General features: G+C 42.9%; 1 protein-coding gene across 1 annotated transcript in view; it reads right to left on the minus strand.

The window, feature by feature from the left end:
* Positions 1 to 1,456: 1,456 nt before the first annotated feature.
* The window catches only part of MSN (moesin), a 72,793-nt gene continuing 57,804 nt past the window's right edge, over positions 1,457 to 16,445 (minus strand). Inside the window, exons 3-13 of the mRNA XM_061410302.1 lie at positions 16,336 to 16,431; positions 14,722 to 14,996; positions 13,327 to 13,410; positions 12,462 to 12,608; positions 10,944 to 11,040; positions 9,087 to 9,250; positions 6,543 to 6,673; positions 6,122 to 6,282; positions 4,848 to 4,940; positions 4,278 to 4,502; positions 1,457 to 3,689 (exon numbers count right to left, since the gene is read on the minus strand). Coding sequence (XP_061266286.1) covers positions 3,525 to 3,689; positions 4,278 to 4,502; positions 4,848 to 4,940; positions 6,122 to 6,282; positions 6,543 to 6,673; positions 9,087 to 9,250; positions 10,944 to 11,040; positions 12,462 to 12,608; positions 13,327 to 13,410; positions 14,722 to 14,996; positions 16,336 to 16,431 — 1,638 coding nt within the window. The 3' untranslated portion in view covers positions 1,457 to 3,524. The remainder of the gene's footprint in view (positions 3,690 to 4,277; positions 4,503 to 4,847; positions 4,941 to 6,121; positions 6,283 to 6,542; positions 6,674 to 9,086; positions 9,251 to 10,943; positions 11,041 to 12,461; positions 12,609 to 13,326; positions 13,411 to 14,721; positions 14,997 to 16,335; positions 16,432 to 16,445) is intronic.

The raw sequence follows: 16,445 nt of genomic DNA on the forward strand, positions 1-16,445 counted from the left end.
CTTTTCTATTTGATGCCTTAGAACTGAAGGTGTGCAAGTACAGTCATCCCTCAGTATCCATAGGGGATTGGTTACAGGTACCTTGCAGATATCAAAAGCAGTGCATGCTCAAGTCCCTTTTATAAAATGGTGCAGTATTTGCATATAATCTATGCACATCCTCCTGTATAGTTTAAATCATCTCTAGATTATTTATAATGCTTAAAACAATGTAAATGCTATGTAAATAGTTGCCAAGATGCAGCAAATTCAAGGTTAGCTTTTTGGAACTTTCCAGAATTATTTCAAATATTTTTGATCCACAGTTGATTGAATCAGAGGATGTAGATTCCAAAGATACAAAGAATCAAATGTATTTCCTTTTTCCAGTGCATGTCTATCCTTCCTCAGGCCCTTGGTGGAAATAGCAGGGAAGAAATATAGTGTAGTGATTAAGAGCACAGGCTCATGAACTAGATTGCCTAATGAACAATTGCCTAGATTGTTCATATCATGGCTCTATTACTTCTATCTGCAACCTTGGAGAAATTAACTCATCTTATTGGTCCTCCATTTCTTTATCTGTAAAATAGGATAAAACAGTATATTCTCAGAGCATTTCCCACTACTAGAGATTATAATTTGATCTGAGGAAGTGGTCTAGGCTTTTAAATCTTTAAGATTCTAATATGTAGACAAGTTTGAGAGACACTGCCTCAAAGGGTTGTTGTAAGGATTTAAAGCTCACAGAATACATAACTTGCTTTTCCTTGCACACGATGGCTCACCAAGAAGGGAGCTGGTAAGTGAGAGTACGCCAGGTCCAAGACAACCTAGAAGGCTTATCTGAGTCTGTTTCCTCATCTGTAAAACTAGGACAACCATAACAAGGCTACAAAATGACATGTTTTATAAACCATAAAGTACTGCCCAACAGTTTTTGTACATACATATATTCTCCATTCTCACTTCATACTCCCACTATCTTCTGCAATAGGGTTCAACTCAAGGTAATTTCTCTGACCTTCACTGACACTACAAGAAGTGAGGGTAGTAGGAGGTGGGCAAGCTTGGAGGTATTCCTGACAAGGAGGCAGGAAAGGGCCTGACCATCCCAGTAGGAGTCCAGAGATATAAACCACTCCTTACAAGCAGACCCAGAGCCAAACAAACCCAGGAGCATCACATGGTCAATGCAGGGCCCATCTACCTTGGAAAAATTGGCCTAGGACTATGGAAAGGGCACAGGCTACTAATTCATACAGTCCTGTGTCCTTGGGCAGTTATTCTACTCTTCTATTTTTTCAAGTTCATTCCTTCCTCTATAAAATGAGGATGGATAGTCATATACACTCCCAATAGGACTGAAGTGAGAATGAAAAGAGACCAGGGATAGAAAAGTGGTTCACAGAGTGGAAATTACATTAAAGTATTTTACAGTCATCCACTGATGCCATAAAGAAAGATTAAGTCATAATGAAGTCTTCCTAAATTTTATTGGCACTGAAATAGAACATGGGTTAAGCATAAACCCCTCCAAAAACAAATTAAAAAAAAAAAAAAAACCCAAAAGATGCACAAAAAAACCCTGAATATAAAATCTAATCTTTCTCCCCAGCTTCCCCTGGCGGGGAGGGGGGTGGTGGTGGGGTGGTATACTATCTTTAAGGCAGCTGGATTGCCCCATAATTCCAGGTTTGAATTTAGCAAATATAGGGCACATCACCAAGAAAGTGTCAATATAATACACAGCGATGCACATAAGATTTCCCAAGGTCAAGCAGAAGACAAGGGGATGGAGGGATCAAAGCCATGGGCTCTGGGCTAGGGGCACTGCATGGAAGTACAGTAGGGCCCCTTTGGGGAATGAACTTTGAGAAGAAGGCAGGAAAAAAAGGGAACAATAAAACCAAATACCAAGTACTTTAAAAAAGGATTGTATGACCTACAGTGACAGATGATATCACTAATACTGAAAGCTTCTTACATTAATTTTTCTGGCAAAATATGCTTCTTAGGTGTAGGGGTGGTAAAGGAATGAGGCCAAAATGATCCTGTCCCAAGACTAGTATCTTCTAAAGGTGCATTAGCAAGAAATGCAGAAATCAATGTTGAGTTAGATGCTGCTAAAATATATAACACTGGTAGAAAGAAAAAGAGCACACGTGAGACAGAGAGGAAGAGGATGCTGCTCCAGGGTTGAGAGAAAGAGGTGGCGGCGTGAAAGGGACCAGACCAGAACCCCTAACAGCTCTCTGGTTTATAGCTCCAAGGGATAGCACAGCTGGTGGGAAGATCTGGGTTAAAGGTTTATTAAACAGAGGCAGGACCCAATCATCACCTCAGAGAGGGGTGATAGGAAGGGGCTGTTAGGCACCTGGTAGGGCTCAAGTAACCTGTAAGATCTGAGTCACGAGCTTCTCACACCACACTTGGCTTCTTCCACACATTCACCAATTGAGCCAGCTGACATCAAGATCCAGGACTCACAAAACCAAGGCCTTAATGACCCTGAAGCAGAAGTTGTGGCCCAACTAGCCCTGAAGGGAGAAGTGGTTTGGGACCCCCTGGAGGTGAAAATACTGAAGCCACATGTGAATATTTCATCCCCTTGGCAAGAGTTCTAGATGTGGCTGGCTGGGTTTGAGAGTAATCATCCCTATTGTTCTACCTGAGGGGATTTGTGGATTAGAGTGGGGAAGGGCAGGTCCCAAGATCGGAATAGGAACACAGAATAATAAGGGATATCTCTGCCCATAGAGCTCACCTGAAATAAGCCTAGGCTCCCATAAAACATAGAGGCATATTCTCTACCCAATCAGGTCTGAACAGAAGGGCTAACCGCCTTCCAGGAGGTTGGGGAAGCCTCTTGAAGGCATATTCTCCCCCATACTACCCTGAAGAGAAAAATCAGTGTCTGAACTCAGGCACAAGGCTTATTGGGACTGAATTTGTAACAGGCCCAATCTGGGAGGTAGAGAGAAGAATGACTGAACATCTTTTTGCCTCCAATGATTACAAAGCATAAGTAACTCTAGAAAGAATGGACATTGGGAGGCCTAATCCTAGGGCAGTTGACATTCTAGAGCATGTAGCCAGGGCCCTGCCTTCTTTTCTAAACCTGTGATGCTTCAATTCTGCAAATCACAAGACCATGAACATGAAGGCTGTGGTAGGGCAGGGGTGAGGGCCAGTTTTCAACCTACTCCACACTTGACTCCTGCAGAACAGCATTAAATATGAGGGTATTTCCCAAACCAAGTGGGAAGTGCCTCTGAGCTGAGAAAGTGTTCTCTTCTAGCAAGCCAGATCACCCAGGACAGAGGAAAAAGAGGATCTCATTGGCACCACAGTGGCCATCTCTCTGCCTAGGGAAGTGAATAAGGATTGAGGGGCTAGGTTTGGTCCCATGGCTGCACTGAATGCTTGGCGTGACTCCAGGACTGCTCTAGTTAATGGCTCCAGCACAGTGTGAGTTAGGCAAGAGTATAAGAGTATGAGAGCAAGGAAGAAGGGAGGAGGGGTCCCTAGGGGCTAGGTGCCCTTTACATAGACTCAAACTCATCAATGCGCTGCTTAGTATTGCCCTGCCGGATCTGGCGCAGGGTCTTGTATTTGTCTCGACCCAGTCGCATGTTCTCAGCATGAATCATGTCATTAGCAGTCTTCTTGGACTCATCACGGGCATTGGCCAGCTCTGAAGTGAGGGCCTGTGAAGGTGCAAGGGGATAAAGGGTTAATGGCTTCCTCTAATTTTACCTCCCCTTCTTAACCAAATGTATTTCCTGATTTATTCTGTCCCACCTTCTCCCTCACCTTTCTCTCTCCCCTCCCACTCCACTCCCACTGCCCCTACCCTTTATACACACAAACACACACACACACACACACATATTTTTTGAGAGCCATTTCCAGCCCTGTTAGAATTTCAGGGGGGCAAGAATAAAACAAAAGATACCAACTGAGTGGATCAATTGATGACAGGTATTCTCTGTGAGTGGAGCAATACATCAAAGATTCAGGTAGGAATTGTGTCAACTAAATATTTTCTGAATATAAGAGGTAAATGGAATATGGATGGAGGACAGAGTGAAAAAAAAAGGAGGGGGAACAGGTAGTTCAGAGTCTGATTTATAAGTGAGAGATCCCTCCATTAGAGCCCTCATTGAGAAATGCTCAAGCTCCTACACAGCACTGAGACAGGTTCTTCTTCTCCCCTACCCCAATGATCTAGGGAAGGCCATAGCTACTAAGTCAATACACATGGTCTCCATGATTCTTTGGGTCTGCCTGGATACCTTCAGGTGCTTCTGCACACGCTCATTCTTTTCCGCCTCAGTGGTACGTTCCTCCTCACTGCGATCCTTGGCCATGGCATCAGCTCGCAGTTCAGCGCTGGCCTCTGCCCCATTCTCATCCTGCTCATCCTGCTCATTTTCAGCAGGCTCTGCCACATGAGGCGTGCTCATGGCAGTCTTCAGCTCTGCACGGGTCTTCTCCAAGTCTTCTTGTACCATCTGAGCCTGTTCAGTAACAGAGGAAGAGAAGGGCTGGCAGCTAAACCAGGTTAACTTGTAGCATCCCTACATGTGCCTAGAATGGCCCAGAAGAAAGCAGGCACCAGGTAGTTCAAGCCACTTTGCCTGACTGATCCTGAGTTTCTTCAGCTGTATAACAGGAGTAATTGTACCAAATTCCCTGGGGATACTGGAGAATTCTGGGAAATATTTGAGAGAGCCTTGAGCTCCTCCCATGATACACACTGTCAAGGAAGGATGGAAAAGTGACGAAACCCAAACCTGAGGAATCCAAGAACTTATGCATGATATCCCATCCCACACTGCTTAGTCCTGGGCACTATGTCTTACCTTCTGCTGCCATTCCACAGCCTCACTCTCCTTCTTTTGTCGGGCCATCTCCAGCTGGGAGATCCGAGCTGTCAGCTCTGCCATTTCCAAGGCCTATGGATCAGTTGGAAACTTATGAGAAGTGGGCCTTCTGGTCCCTAGGGCCCAAGTTTCTTCAACCCCAGATCCTCTGAGAACTAACAGGGAACTTCCTGTTTCACTTGCATGCTTCTCTGGAGACTCTTTTTACCACACCTCCTCCAGGAAGCCCAGAGGGAACACTCTCATTATCCGATCTACTACAGCACCCTATTAACTCCCTGCCTAGACTAGACTAGACTTGAAAGCAAACAACGTGTCACCTCTGGTTCTTTATGTCACTCTCTCCCCTCTCTTCTCTCTCTCACTGCAGAGTTCGGGCCTCAGTAAAGCTTTGGAAATCACTGTATCACTGCCTGAAGTGGCAGACCCTTTCCTGTTATCCTACAATGCTCAGGCCTCCACTAAGATCTTCTCAGGACAAGTATAGGAATGACACTCAAGTGTCACAGAGTGATATGACCAAGGAAATAAAGCTTATGCATACCCTCACATCTTGGACAAATCTCCCAGAGGACATTTTCCCCTGAAAATTAGGTTTTAGTTTCCTGTACTCCCACTCTAAACAGTACAGGGTAAAAGCATATGTTAAGGAATTTAGGCCACAGGTCCTTAAATTCTGAGTTACAGAACCCTTGGAAATTGTGATGAAAGTACAGATGCTCACCCTCCTCCCCTATAAATAATGTATAGACATACAACTTTACACATGATTTTAGGGAGTAAACCCTTACAAGAGAAGCAGAAATGACTTCTCATTCTTAGTCACAATTGTGTGACCTATGCAAGTCTCTTCAACCACTCTAAGCCCTAATTTCATTACCTGGGCATATTATCCCACATGGGTTAATCCCATAGGATTATTAGGAAGAGGAAATAAGAAAGTAAGGAAAAGTGAAAAATTGATCGTATAGTTTGTAACACACATAGCTAGTCAATCAGGTGTGAATCCCTTCTTTCCTTCCTCTCTTTGTCAGGTCATCAGCTCAAGTCCCCACTTGCTAAGAAAAAGAATAAAAGTAAGGGTTAGGGAAGTAACTTCTCAGCTTGCTTCTGAAAGATCTATCTGCTGGAAGCCTGCAGAGAGGTACTCTACTAAAAAGAGCCAGATGTGCAAACAGAGGTAGCTGTGAATAGGTAGATAGACAGAAGAGAAAATTCAGATCCCATAATCCCATCCCATTTTGTAGCTTTACCAGTTGTTCCTGGGTCTTCTTCTGGTCCTGGGAGGCCTGCAACAGGGCCTCCTTGGCCTCTTCAGCTTCTTGACGCTCTTTGGCCAGTTTTTCAGCCTCACTCTGGGCACGCTTTCGCTCCTGTTCAAGTTCCAGAGCCCTGCGGGTCTGTTCTTCCAGTTCTGGGAAGAGAAGGAAGGGGAAAGGTGGTAAAGAGTACAGAGATTAAGAAGGGATGCCTAACTTCTTTCCTGGAAATGCTTCACTCCAGGCACAGATGGCAAAAAGCTCTAGGCACTCTTCCTTTTGCCTCATCATTCCTCTATTCTTTTAGCCACATCTTGAATATATGCCCCGAGTCTGCAGCTCAGACAGAAGGGTTTCCAGCTCACAGTGTCAGACTGTGGGAAAATCCAGTCTCCAAGATGACTCCAAGCCTCACCTTGTTGAGCCTTCTTAGTCTGTTCCTCGATTTGCTTCAGCCTCTCCATCAGTTCCTCCTTTTCCCGTTCAATCTTCTCCTTCTCCTTTTCTGCCATCTCACGTTTCTTCTTTTCATTTTCCAGCAGAGCACTAGGAAAGGAGAAAGAAGGAATGGAACAGGATAGCAAGGCCACATGGAAGCCTTGGGATCCCCAAGACCTTCTGGCCCTGATCCCTCAGTCCCCACCCATCTAGCACACTCGGGGCTTGTGAGGCAAGATCACTCTCCCTTCTCCCTATATTCTTGTCCTCATATCACAGCCCCACATGGGCTGGTATGCTCAGAGCCCTGCCAGTTTGTCCCAGTATCAGGAGATCCAACCTGGACTCCCAGCTCATCTACTACCCAGTGAGTAACCAGTGGGTGACCTTAGCTGCATCATTTCTTTGGTCTTGTTCTTAGTAATCCTATGTGTAAGATGGCCAAATAACTCTTACCCTGTCTACCTTATGGAGTTACAGAGAAAAGTTTTGACTCTCTGCTGATACACTGTGCTTCAAGTCTGGTGATCTCTATGGCTAGGGCATTAGTCCTCTGCCTTGTGAAGTTCAGTTTTAGGCTCCTTTCTCTCAAAATTTGTTGTAAATCTAAAATAAGTACTGGCTTTTTCTTGCCCCAGCACCTCTTCTAGTAGTCCTTCTTTTCTCCCTTGGTTAGATGTCTTTTCTCTCAAAATAGTTGGCCCTATCCTTCTCCATAGCCCTCCACCCTGTTATTTTTCTCCAAAGTACTTATCATGTCACAGACTGTATAATATGCTTATTTGATCTGCCTGTCTCGTCCCACTAGAACGACAGCTTCATGGGAGCAGAGCAGAGATTTTTGTCTTTTGTTCACTGCTCAATAAATATATATTGAGTGAATGAATGACACAGCATTGTGCCCTGAATAGTTATGCATATACTGTTTTTCCCCTTTCTTCTACTAGACTGTGAGGTCCTATAGGGCAGGTTCCTGCCAGAACCAGTTCTGTAAACTGCCCCTCATATCATTTTTTTTTTCAGAATAAATGTAAATCTTGGTGTCTAACCTCTCATACATGGAGTCATTTTCCAGCCTACTAGATTAGAAGCTTCCTGAGATTCCAAACTCTTTATGATAGAGTATCTATTAGAGCAGTGCTATCAAACCTTAACGTGTACAGGAATCACCTGGGGTCTTATTTTTTTAATAAATTACTTAGTGATAATCATATTAATAATATAAAGTTAATCATTTAAAGCAAATAATTAAGTGGCATTTAATACATGCACAATATTTCATCATGCCAAAGTAAAACCTCATACCTGGTGTTAAGAAGTTTCTCCACATCTCCCTTCCCTCCAGCCCTTGACAATCATCAATCTGTCATCTGTCTCAGTAGGTTTATCTATTCTGTATATTTCATATAAATGGAATAATACAATATAGGCCTTTTGTGTCTGGTTTCTTTCACTTAGCATAATGTTTTAGATATTCATCCACATAATAGTATGTATCAGTATTTTGTTCTTTTTAATGACTGAATAATATTTCATTGGATAGCTGAATAATTTGCTTATCCATTCATTCAGTGATGGACATTTGGGCTGTTTTCATCTTTTGGCTACTGTGAATTTCACAGCTACAAACATGTGTGTGCATATACATGTTTGACCATCTGTTTTCATTTTTTTTTTTCAGTGTATACCTAGGAGGGGAACTGTAGAGTTATACGATAATTCTACATTTAACTTTTTGAGGAACTATCAATTATTTTCTACAGCAGTTGAACCATTTTACATTCCCAACAGTGAAGAACATGAGTTTCAGTCTCTCCACACCCTTGCCAACAGCTGTTATTATCTGTTTTCATTTATTATATCCATATTAGTGAGTATGAAATAGTTCCTCACTGAGGTTTCAATTTGCATTTCCCTAATAACTAAGGGTATTTTCATGTGCCTGCTGGCCATTTACACATCTTCTTTGAAGAAATGGTTAACTAGGTTCTTAAAATGCAGATTTTGAATCAGCACATTTGGGGTAGGTCTCAGATACTGCCTTCCTAAATAGTTTCAAAGTTGATGCTGATGCTGCTAAGCCTTGATGCACTTTGAGTAGCAAAGGGGCCATAGTGCAAAAGGGCTGGAAAAATCTGGTAGCTCTGTCTAATTCTACTCAAAAGATCCTATAGAGTCCAGGTTTAAATGCGCATAGAGCCTTTTGCTACCACCACTATACTGGTCAGATAGCCCAGAGCAACCCAGAGTCCACCTAGAAGAGCAATAGCATGAGGGTCATAAATAACGGGGAACTATGAAATGCCCCTCTCTCCTATGAATCTCTGAAATCCTAGGGTTCTAAATGCCTGATTCCTGGGGATGAGGATATCTGAGACTTAAAGGAAGAGGTGTCATCCCTGTACAGCTCCCTTTCCCCTAGTACCAGGATGACTTCATGTCCTGCCTTTAGCAGGCTTGGCACCTTTGAAAAGCTTCTTTGCCATAGCCCAAGCCCCCACTTCAGTTCCACACCACCTACCGCTCCATCTGCTTCTGGTGCTTCTCCTCCCGGGCCTGTGCCTTCATCTGCTGTACTTCAATGGTGTCGGGCTTGCGACGGCGCATGTATAGCTCATGGTTCCCCATGCACAGAGCCAAGATCCGTTTGTTAATCCGCAGCCGAGGAGCATAGAAAACAAAGTCCTGGTAGAAAACCAGCAGTTAGAAAGAGTGTAGAGGGAAAGATGAAGGTGGGCTTCTGCCTTCTGAAAAGCTAAGTTAAAAAGCACTGAAACAATCATACTACAGATGGGAAGACCAATTATCAGAGTAGTGAAGTGACTTGCTCAGGGTCAGATGGCAAGTTAGTGGCAGACCCAGGTCTAGAACCCAGGCTTCTTGACTCCGAAACTAGTGCTCTTCCTTACCAAGCCACAATTTCTTTCAACATTTGCTTATGAAAATCATCTTAAAATACCCTCAATCCAGTTGAAAGATAGAAACTGACTTCATCTGCTAATTAAATATCCTGCTGGGTCTCAGCAACCTCTCTTAGAGGTACAATAATCTTTAGATAATACCCTGGTGAGTGTAGTATGAGTGGGCTGGACTGGTTCTGTATCTTCTAAAAGCATATCTTAGAGCTAGTCCCTTCAATCCTATTTGGAATAAGGCAGTGTATTTGTAAATACATACATGAATATATAAGTCTCCTGAACATCAATTATCCTGGTCGTTGTGTTTTAAATAAGCCCTTGGTCTCAGCTGGCTTTGTTACTTACCTTTCTGATGAAAGTTAAGCAAAACAGCAGTTAAAACACACACACACACACACACACACACACACACACAAGAAAATCCAGTGAGCTGGAGTTTGTTGCTACAAATACCACTGGACCAAGTTCACCAGCTGATGTGCTAACCACCAGCTCTTCTGCCACTGAACCCAAACTTCTACCATCTCATATAGCTTGGGGTACAGTAGAAGGAGCACAAGCTCTAGAGGTCAAACAACCTAGGTATAAATCCCAGCTCTACCATTTTAGCTGTATGATCTTGGGCAAATCACTCCATCCCTCTGAAACTCAATTTCATCACTTATAAAATAGGAATGCCATTACCTACCTGACAATATCATTGAGGGTTGAAGGAGACAATATATATAAAGTTCTTAGCAGGGAAAGTTCAGAGACCTCAAAGCTAGAAGAAGGTTGAGACCCCATGAGAAGTGTCTAGTTCAGCATGGCCACTTGCCCTTGGCACATGAAAGAGGAGACTCTCATCACAGTTTTCTATCTTATTCCCAATCCCCAGTTTTTCAGTCTTGTCAGCCACAGGCAACTACAGGTGACAGGTGTGGCAACCATGTTAGAGGAATTACTGGACTCAAAGCATTATTTTGTATTTGGATTGCTCTGGAGAGAAGTCTTAAGAGGACAGCAGTAAAGTTATAACAAAAAGAACAACATTTGGATCTGGACTTCTCCTGGCTCTCTCCCTTCTCCACAATTAGAGATAAATCAAGTACATGAACAATTTCTACTTTTCAAGCCTAGAGGCTTTAAAAGATAAGATGTACTACCCCAGAGCCTTGGGGCAGTAACAAACAGTGGCTAACAGGCAGAACTTAGACTGCCTGTGTTTCTCCCTAATCCATGCTTCTCCTGAGACACAGTTAGCAGGGTAGCACCAGTTACAGGATGCCTCCTGACCATTTATTGGCATCAACATCCTTTTTCATTGCCAATCACTTTTTGTACCTCCTATTCCCATCCACATACACAAAAATCCAGAGAAAGGAGAGAAATATGCAATGACATGATTGCTTCTAGCATTATGTAGGCCTTGGCCAATATGACCATTACCTAGGCCTTGGCCAGTAGGAGGAGCCACTTACCGGGGCTTTTTTGTCAATGGGCTTGATGACAAATTTCTTGTCATTGAAAGAGATGTTCCTGATTTCACTCCAGGGGAAGCCTATCTTAGGAGTCAGCCTGTAAAAATGGATACCAAGAGCATTAGGACAAACACAAGGCAGAAGGACATAGAGGGTTGGTGCCTTGCCCTCACCACCACCAACTTCTCCATTAAGGAGACAGATTCATTGCCAGCTCAGCCAGTATCATCACATGCCACCAGGTCAGCTGCCAGCACTGAGAGTTCACAAAGGACTTTCTAATACTACAATCAACATATCCCTTGTCTCAACAACTAAGGTTTGCTTTATTTTTTGTTGAGGCATGGACCTTGTAACAATCTCTCAAAGAATCACCAGCCTTACTTCACTGGATCTCTTCTACTCAAAGTTGTAAAATCTGAGAGGACAGTAAATAATGAGTTCCAAGACTCAAGTTACACAAAACAATAATATATTGATCTTTATACTCATCAAGAGAAAATCAAGGGAAAAAAATAAGCTAGTGAGATAAGGCTGTAGCAAGAGAGATTATAGGTCAAAAAATACTGAATCATCATATGAAGTGAGATTAATTACAAATCCTGACAAGGTGGGTTTTAAATCAGTGCTATCCAACAGAAATATAAATTATCACACATGCAATTTAAAATTTTCTAGTAACCACATGTAAGTAAAAAGAAACAGAGTGGAATTAACTATAACAACAGTTCACTTAACCCAGTATATGCAAAATACTATCATGTATTTTGAACATGTAAATGTTCATGAAGATGTAAATGAATATTTAAAATACATTAAATGAGACATTTTATATTGTTTTTCACACTAAGTCTTCAATGTAGTTTATACATATAGCACATCTCAATTCAGACCAGCCACATTTCAAGTATTCAACAGCTACATGTGGGCCAGAAGCCACCACAGTGGACAGTGAAAGTCTAGTCAATGCAAGATTTAGAGGCCTGAGGGAGGTTGTGTGATCATCTGGGCTGGTCTAATCTAGGTAGAAAAAGAATGATACAGGTGGGATCCAGGAAGTATAATCATACTTTGTCAAGTCCTAGGTGTCAAAGTAGCCCAAAAAAGTAAGCAAGCTGAGCAATATCATATGATATCTTTTATATGTGGAATCTAAAAAGAAATGATACAAATGAACTTACTTACAAAACAGAAACAGATTCACAGACTTAGAAAAGGAACTTATGGTTCTTAGAGGGGAAGGACAAGGGGGAGGGATAGTTAGGGAGTTTGACATGGACATACACACGCTGTTATGTTTGAAATGGATAACAAACAAGGACCTACTGTATAGAACATGGAGCTGTGCTCAATGTTATGTGGCATCCTGGATAGGAAAGGAGTTAGGGGGAGAATAAATACATGTATATATATGGCTGAGCCCCTTCACTGCTCACTTGAAAGTATCACAACATTGTTTGTTAATTGGTTATACCCTAATACAAAATAAAAAGTTAAAAAGCGAGCTCTGAACTATACCTGTCATTCTGCTCATAGATGTTGAGACCCAGGGCATCCACCCCCAGCCATAGCTCTGAGCCTTTCTTGTTCTTGATGCTAAAGTAGTTCACACCATACATCTCCAGATCCTGGGCAATCTTCAGATACTCCAGGACAGCATCCTCCCTAAACAACAGAGCAGAAGTCAGTGGCGGTGGGGTGGGGGTGGGGGTGGGCGCGGAAGGGGCAAGTAATAAAGGGGAGGGAGCCTATGACTCAGACACAGGGAGACAGAAAGCCTACTTGCTCTCCACTTCTGACAAGAATCTTGCCGAAAGCAGTTGAAAAGAGGATGGAAGGTGAGCAGATGACGGTTAACACAGCAAAATGTGACTTTTGCCAAAACATGCTCATAGAAGCCTAAGGTCTGAGATTCCCAAGGGGAATAAAGGCAGGCTGACCCTTGCTGACCTCTGGCATATTAGCTATCACAGAAGCCTCTTACACAGGCACATTATTAGCAGAGCCCAAATGAGATGGTGATGACAAAATGAAAAGATTTGTTCTTCAATTAGACATCTCCCAAATGGTATGCCATGTTCATAAAGATCCTTCCTCATTTCATTCTTGGAGAGGGGACCCTTGTGGCTCAGAAACTCCCTAGGGGAGGGAATCTCAGGATCCCCTCATTTGGGCTATCAGCTCCCATCATCCACAAAAACCACAGTTTTATAATGGTGCTGATTTGCCTTCCATTTCTAATTTCCTCTTGTAAACGGCATTTCTGTCTCTCTCCAACATCCTCCAGTGTTCCTAGCCTCTGCCTCTTCTTCCCCACTGAACCAACTCTTATTCTCCTTGCAAGGGCATAGCATAGAGTCCACAGTTCCTAGGGTAGGCTTACCTGAGCATGCCCCGGTGCTCCTCATGCCACACCTGGATCCTTTCCTCCCACTGGTCCTTGTTAAGCTTGTGCTGCTCCAGGACCCTGGAAAGATGATGTGGGGTCAGTTACACCAGAAGCAGACTGAAATTACAGCAGGAGATATTAACTAGACACAGGGAACTGCCTGAGGGGTATGAGACATACAGAATGGGTGACCAAGAAAGACAATGGGAACACCTTCCTTTGTACCTTTAACCAGAAAATCCAATAATGTGCTGTGGTCACCAAGCAAAGCAGTAACATATTAACAATCTGTGCTGATTTGTGAGACTAAGAGGAGAAATTGGCCTCATGGAGGCATGCATACTCTCTCCTAGATCTCTGTGGGGCCAATAGTTTGCATTTGTGAGACTACTGCTCAGGGATAAGATATAGCCTGTAGCTATGGAAGATAAAACTGAGTCCAAATGGTTTAGGGAAAAAACTAACAGGTTCAACTGTGATTATCTGTAAAATGGGCCCAGTTGTAATTATATTGTAACAATAACTCCCAGATCTACTAGATCATAAACAAGGCTTGCTTTAAATATGCTATTTCAGACATTATAGCAGTGACTGACTCATGTAGAGTCCTAGGGCACAACCACTATCCCTAATACCTTCAGGTGAGTTGTACATTTGCCATAGCTCCACTGGGACTGAGGTTACTGGAATGAAGCATAATTTTCCTTCCAATTTAAAAGCCTATATAAAATAGTGACTGGATGCAGTAGGGTTAAAAAAAATCAAGACTAGGGTTCCAGGTTGCCACAAATGAGCTGTGGGAGATTCAGCAGGTCAGAGTGAGTACCTCTACATCTTTATTTCCTTAGCTAGGAAATAAGGATTATGCCTGCCTCATTCATTCTGTGTGTTGTTGCGATGCTAAAATAAAAATAATTAGAGTTTGAGAATGTTCAGTTTTGAAGTTTACAAAAGGAGAAATCTCTGTACACTGGCTATCAATACTAAAAGACTGTTTTGAGCTCCCTATGTCCCTAGTTTAAGTATTTCTCACTCCAATGAACCTCTGATATAAGAAGTCTAAATCAGTGGAAAGGATCAAGAAAATGGAACTGGGGCAAGGAGAAGTAATCCATCTCTGGTTCTCAATATAAGCACCTGTTTCCACAGTAATGAAGTTCTGTAATAGGCAAACAGAGGAGGGAAAAAAGTGTTTTATTTTGAGAACCAGAGAAATAAGAACAGAGTATGGTGCCATATGCAAGTATGTCTGTCTGAGCATCATAACATGGTCTTCAGACAGACCCTAGTGGAGAGGGACAGATCTGGCAACCCCTGTATAACAGGAATCAATCAACTTTGGGCCACAGCTCACTCTGACCAGGGCAGATCACCAGGATACCACCTCACCTCTGTGGCAGCAACCTGTCCCCAGCCAAGTAGCCAGACTTGTGGACTTCCTTATTGAAGTCACCATACTTGGACTGGACAGCATAGGAGGCCAGCAACACAGCAGTCTCAGGTGGGCAGTAAATATCATCATTGAGAATGTCCTCCTTCACTTGCAGGAAGAATAGTCGCTGTGTGATGTCCTGGATCAACTCTTCAGATACATCCTCAGGGTAGAACTTGGCCCGGAACTTGAAAAGCAGAGGGCTTTCCTTCCGCACATCCTGGGCGGTCACCTAGGAGCACCAAGGGGCTATGCACTCTCAAAAAAATAGATTTTAGGGGTAAGGGAGTGGCTGTAGGGTGGGGAGAAGACACTGGAAGTCATCAATTTGAATAATCCCAAAGAGTTGGGTAACAATTCTGGTAATTCAGAAAAGAGACATATTACTTTCATCAGGGACCCAAGCCCACATCCATAATTGCCTCCTATTGGGAATTTCTCCTTAAAATAACCTAACACCTATTGATAGTCATAAGCTCTTAAGCCATGATCAGACAATATATCCAACTGCTCCTACATTCTGAGGGTAGTTTTAAGAAACTCCTCTTTTAAGACTCTCCTCCAACTCCATAAATCAACAAAGTAAAGACTAAGATGTATGACTGAGGTCTGGGAATTGACTAGAAAAGAGGACAAATTAGATTGTCTTTTGAAGCCTGAAATTGGCTACTAATGGTTCCACATTTTCCCAGCAAAAGTCTCCACTCTTTGGGAAAAGAAGACTCTGCCAGCAAAAGGTGGAGCACTCACCCGCTAGACACAATCGGGAAAATAAGCCACAGGACTGTATGGAGACCTCCAAGGACAAAGTCAGACAGTTTGAGGATGATGAGATGGAGAACTGCTATGTACCTGCAGAGATTCTGCTGGGATGTGGAGAGTTTGAATGGACCTATACTTAAACCCTGGTGGCTCAGACGGTAAAGCGTCTGCCTATAATGTGGGAGACCCGGGTTCAATCCCTGGATCGGGAAGATCTCCTGGAGAAGGAAATGGCAACCCACTCTAGTATTCTTGCCTGGAAAATCCCATGGACAGAGGAGCCTGGTGGACTACAGTCCATGGGGTCGCAGAGTCGGACACAACTGAGCAACTTCACTTTCACTATACTTAAACCATCTCACTTGGAGTTCAACTGAGAAAATTAAGAAAGAAGGACACATCTTTATGGGGTGCAGGCATAAGTTAATAGGCAAGAAAATAAACAAGATTATGAGACTTTCAAGATTCTTTCCAGTTCGATAGTCTGTGACTCTCTGTTTAACAAATTTCCTAAAGCCCTTGAGTTTGGAAAGGAAAAAAGGATACCAATCTCCTCTAGAAGAACTACTGATAGCTATGATCCGTAAGTAGGTCCCATTCTCCTTGGACACTGGTCATTCTCGCTGTTACAAATCCAAATAGAGACAGAGCAAGAGCTCTACCCTTATTCTGATCTAGCGGTTGAGAGACCACCCAGTGAAAAATGGAGCCCTACATGCCCTAAATTTGCCAGCTTGCACATTTTACACTCCTGAGCAAAGTCTAGTAGAAGAGTGAATTCCAAATGTGGCAGTGGAGTAAGCAATTACCTTCTTATTGAGTTTCAGCCAAGTAAAGAAACCCTTAGTGTCCTGGTACTGCAGACCAAAAAACCAAATTTCCCTCAGGCCAATAGTTTTCACCACCTGAAAGGCAAAAC

Source organism: Bos javanicus, chromosome X (assembly GCF_032452875.1).
Source record: "Bos javanicus breed banteng chromosome X, ARS-OSU_banteng_1.0, whole genome shotgun sequence".
Taxonomy (NCBI): domain Eukaryota; kingdom Metazoa; phylum Chordata; class Mammalia; order Artiodactyla; family Bovidae; genus Bos; species Bos javanicus.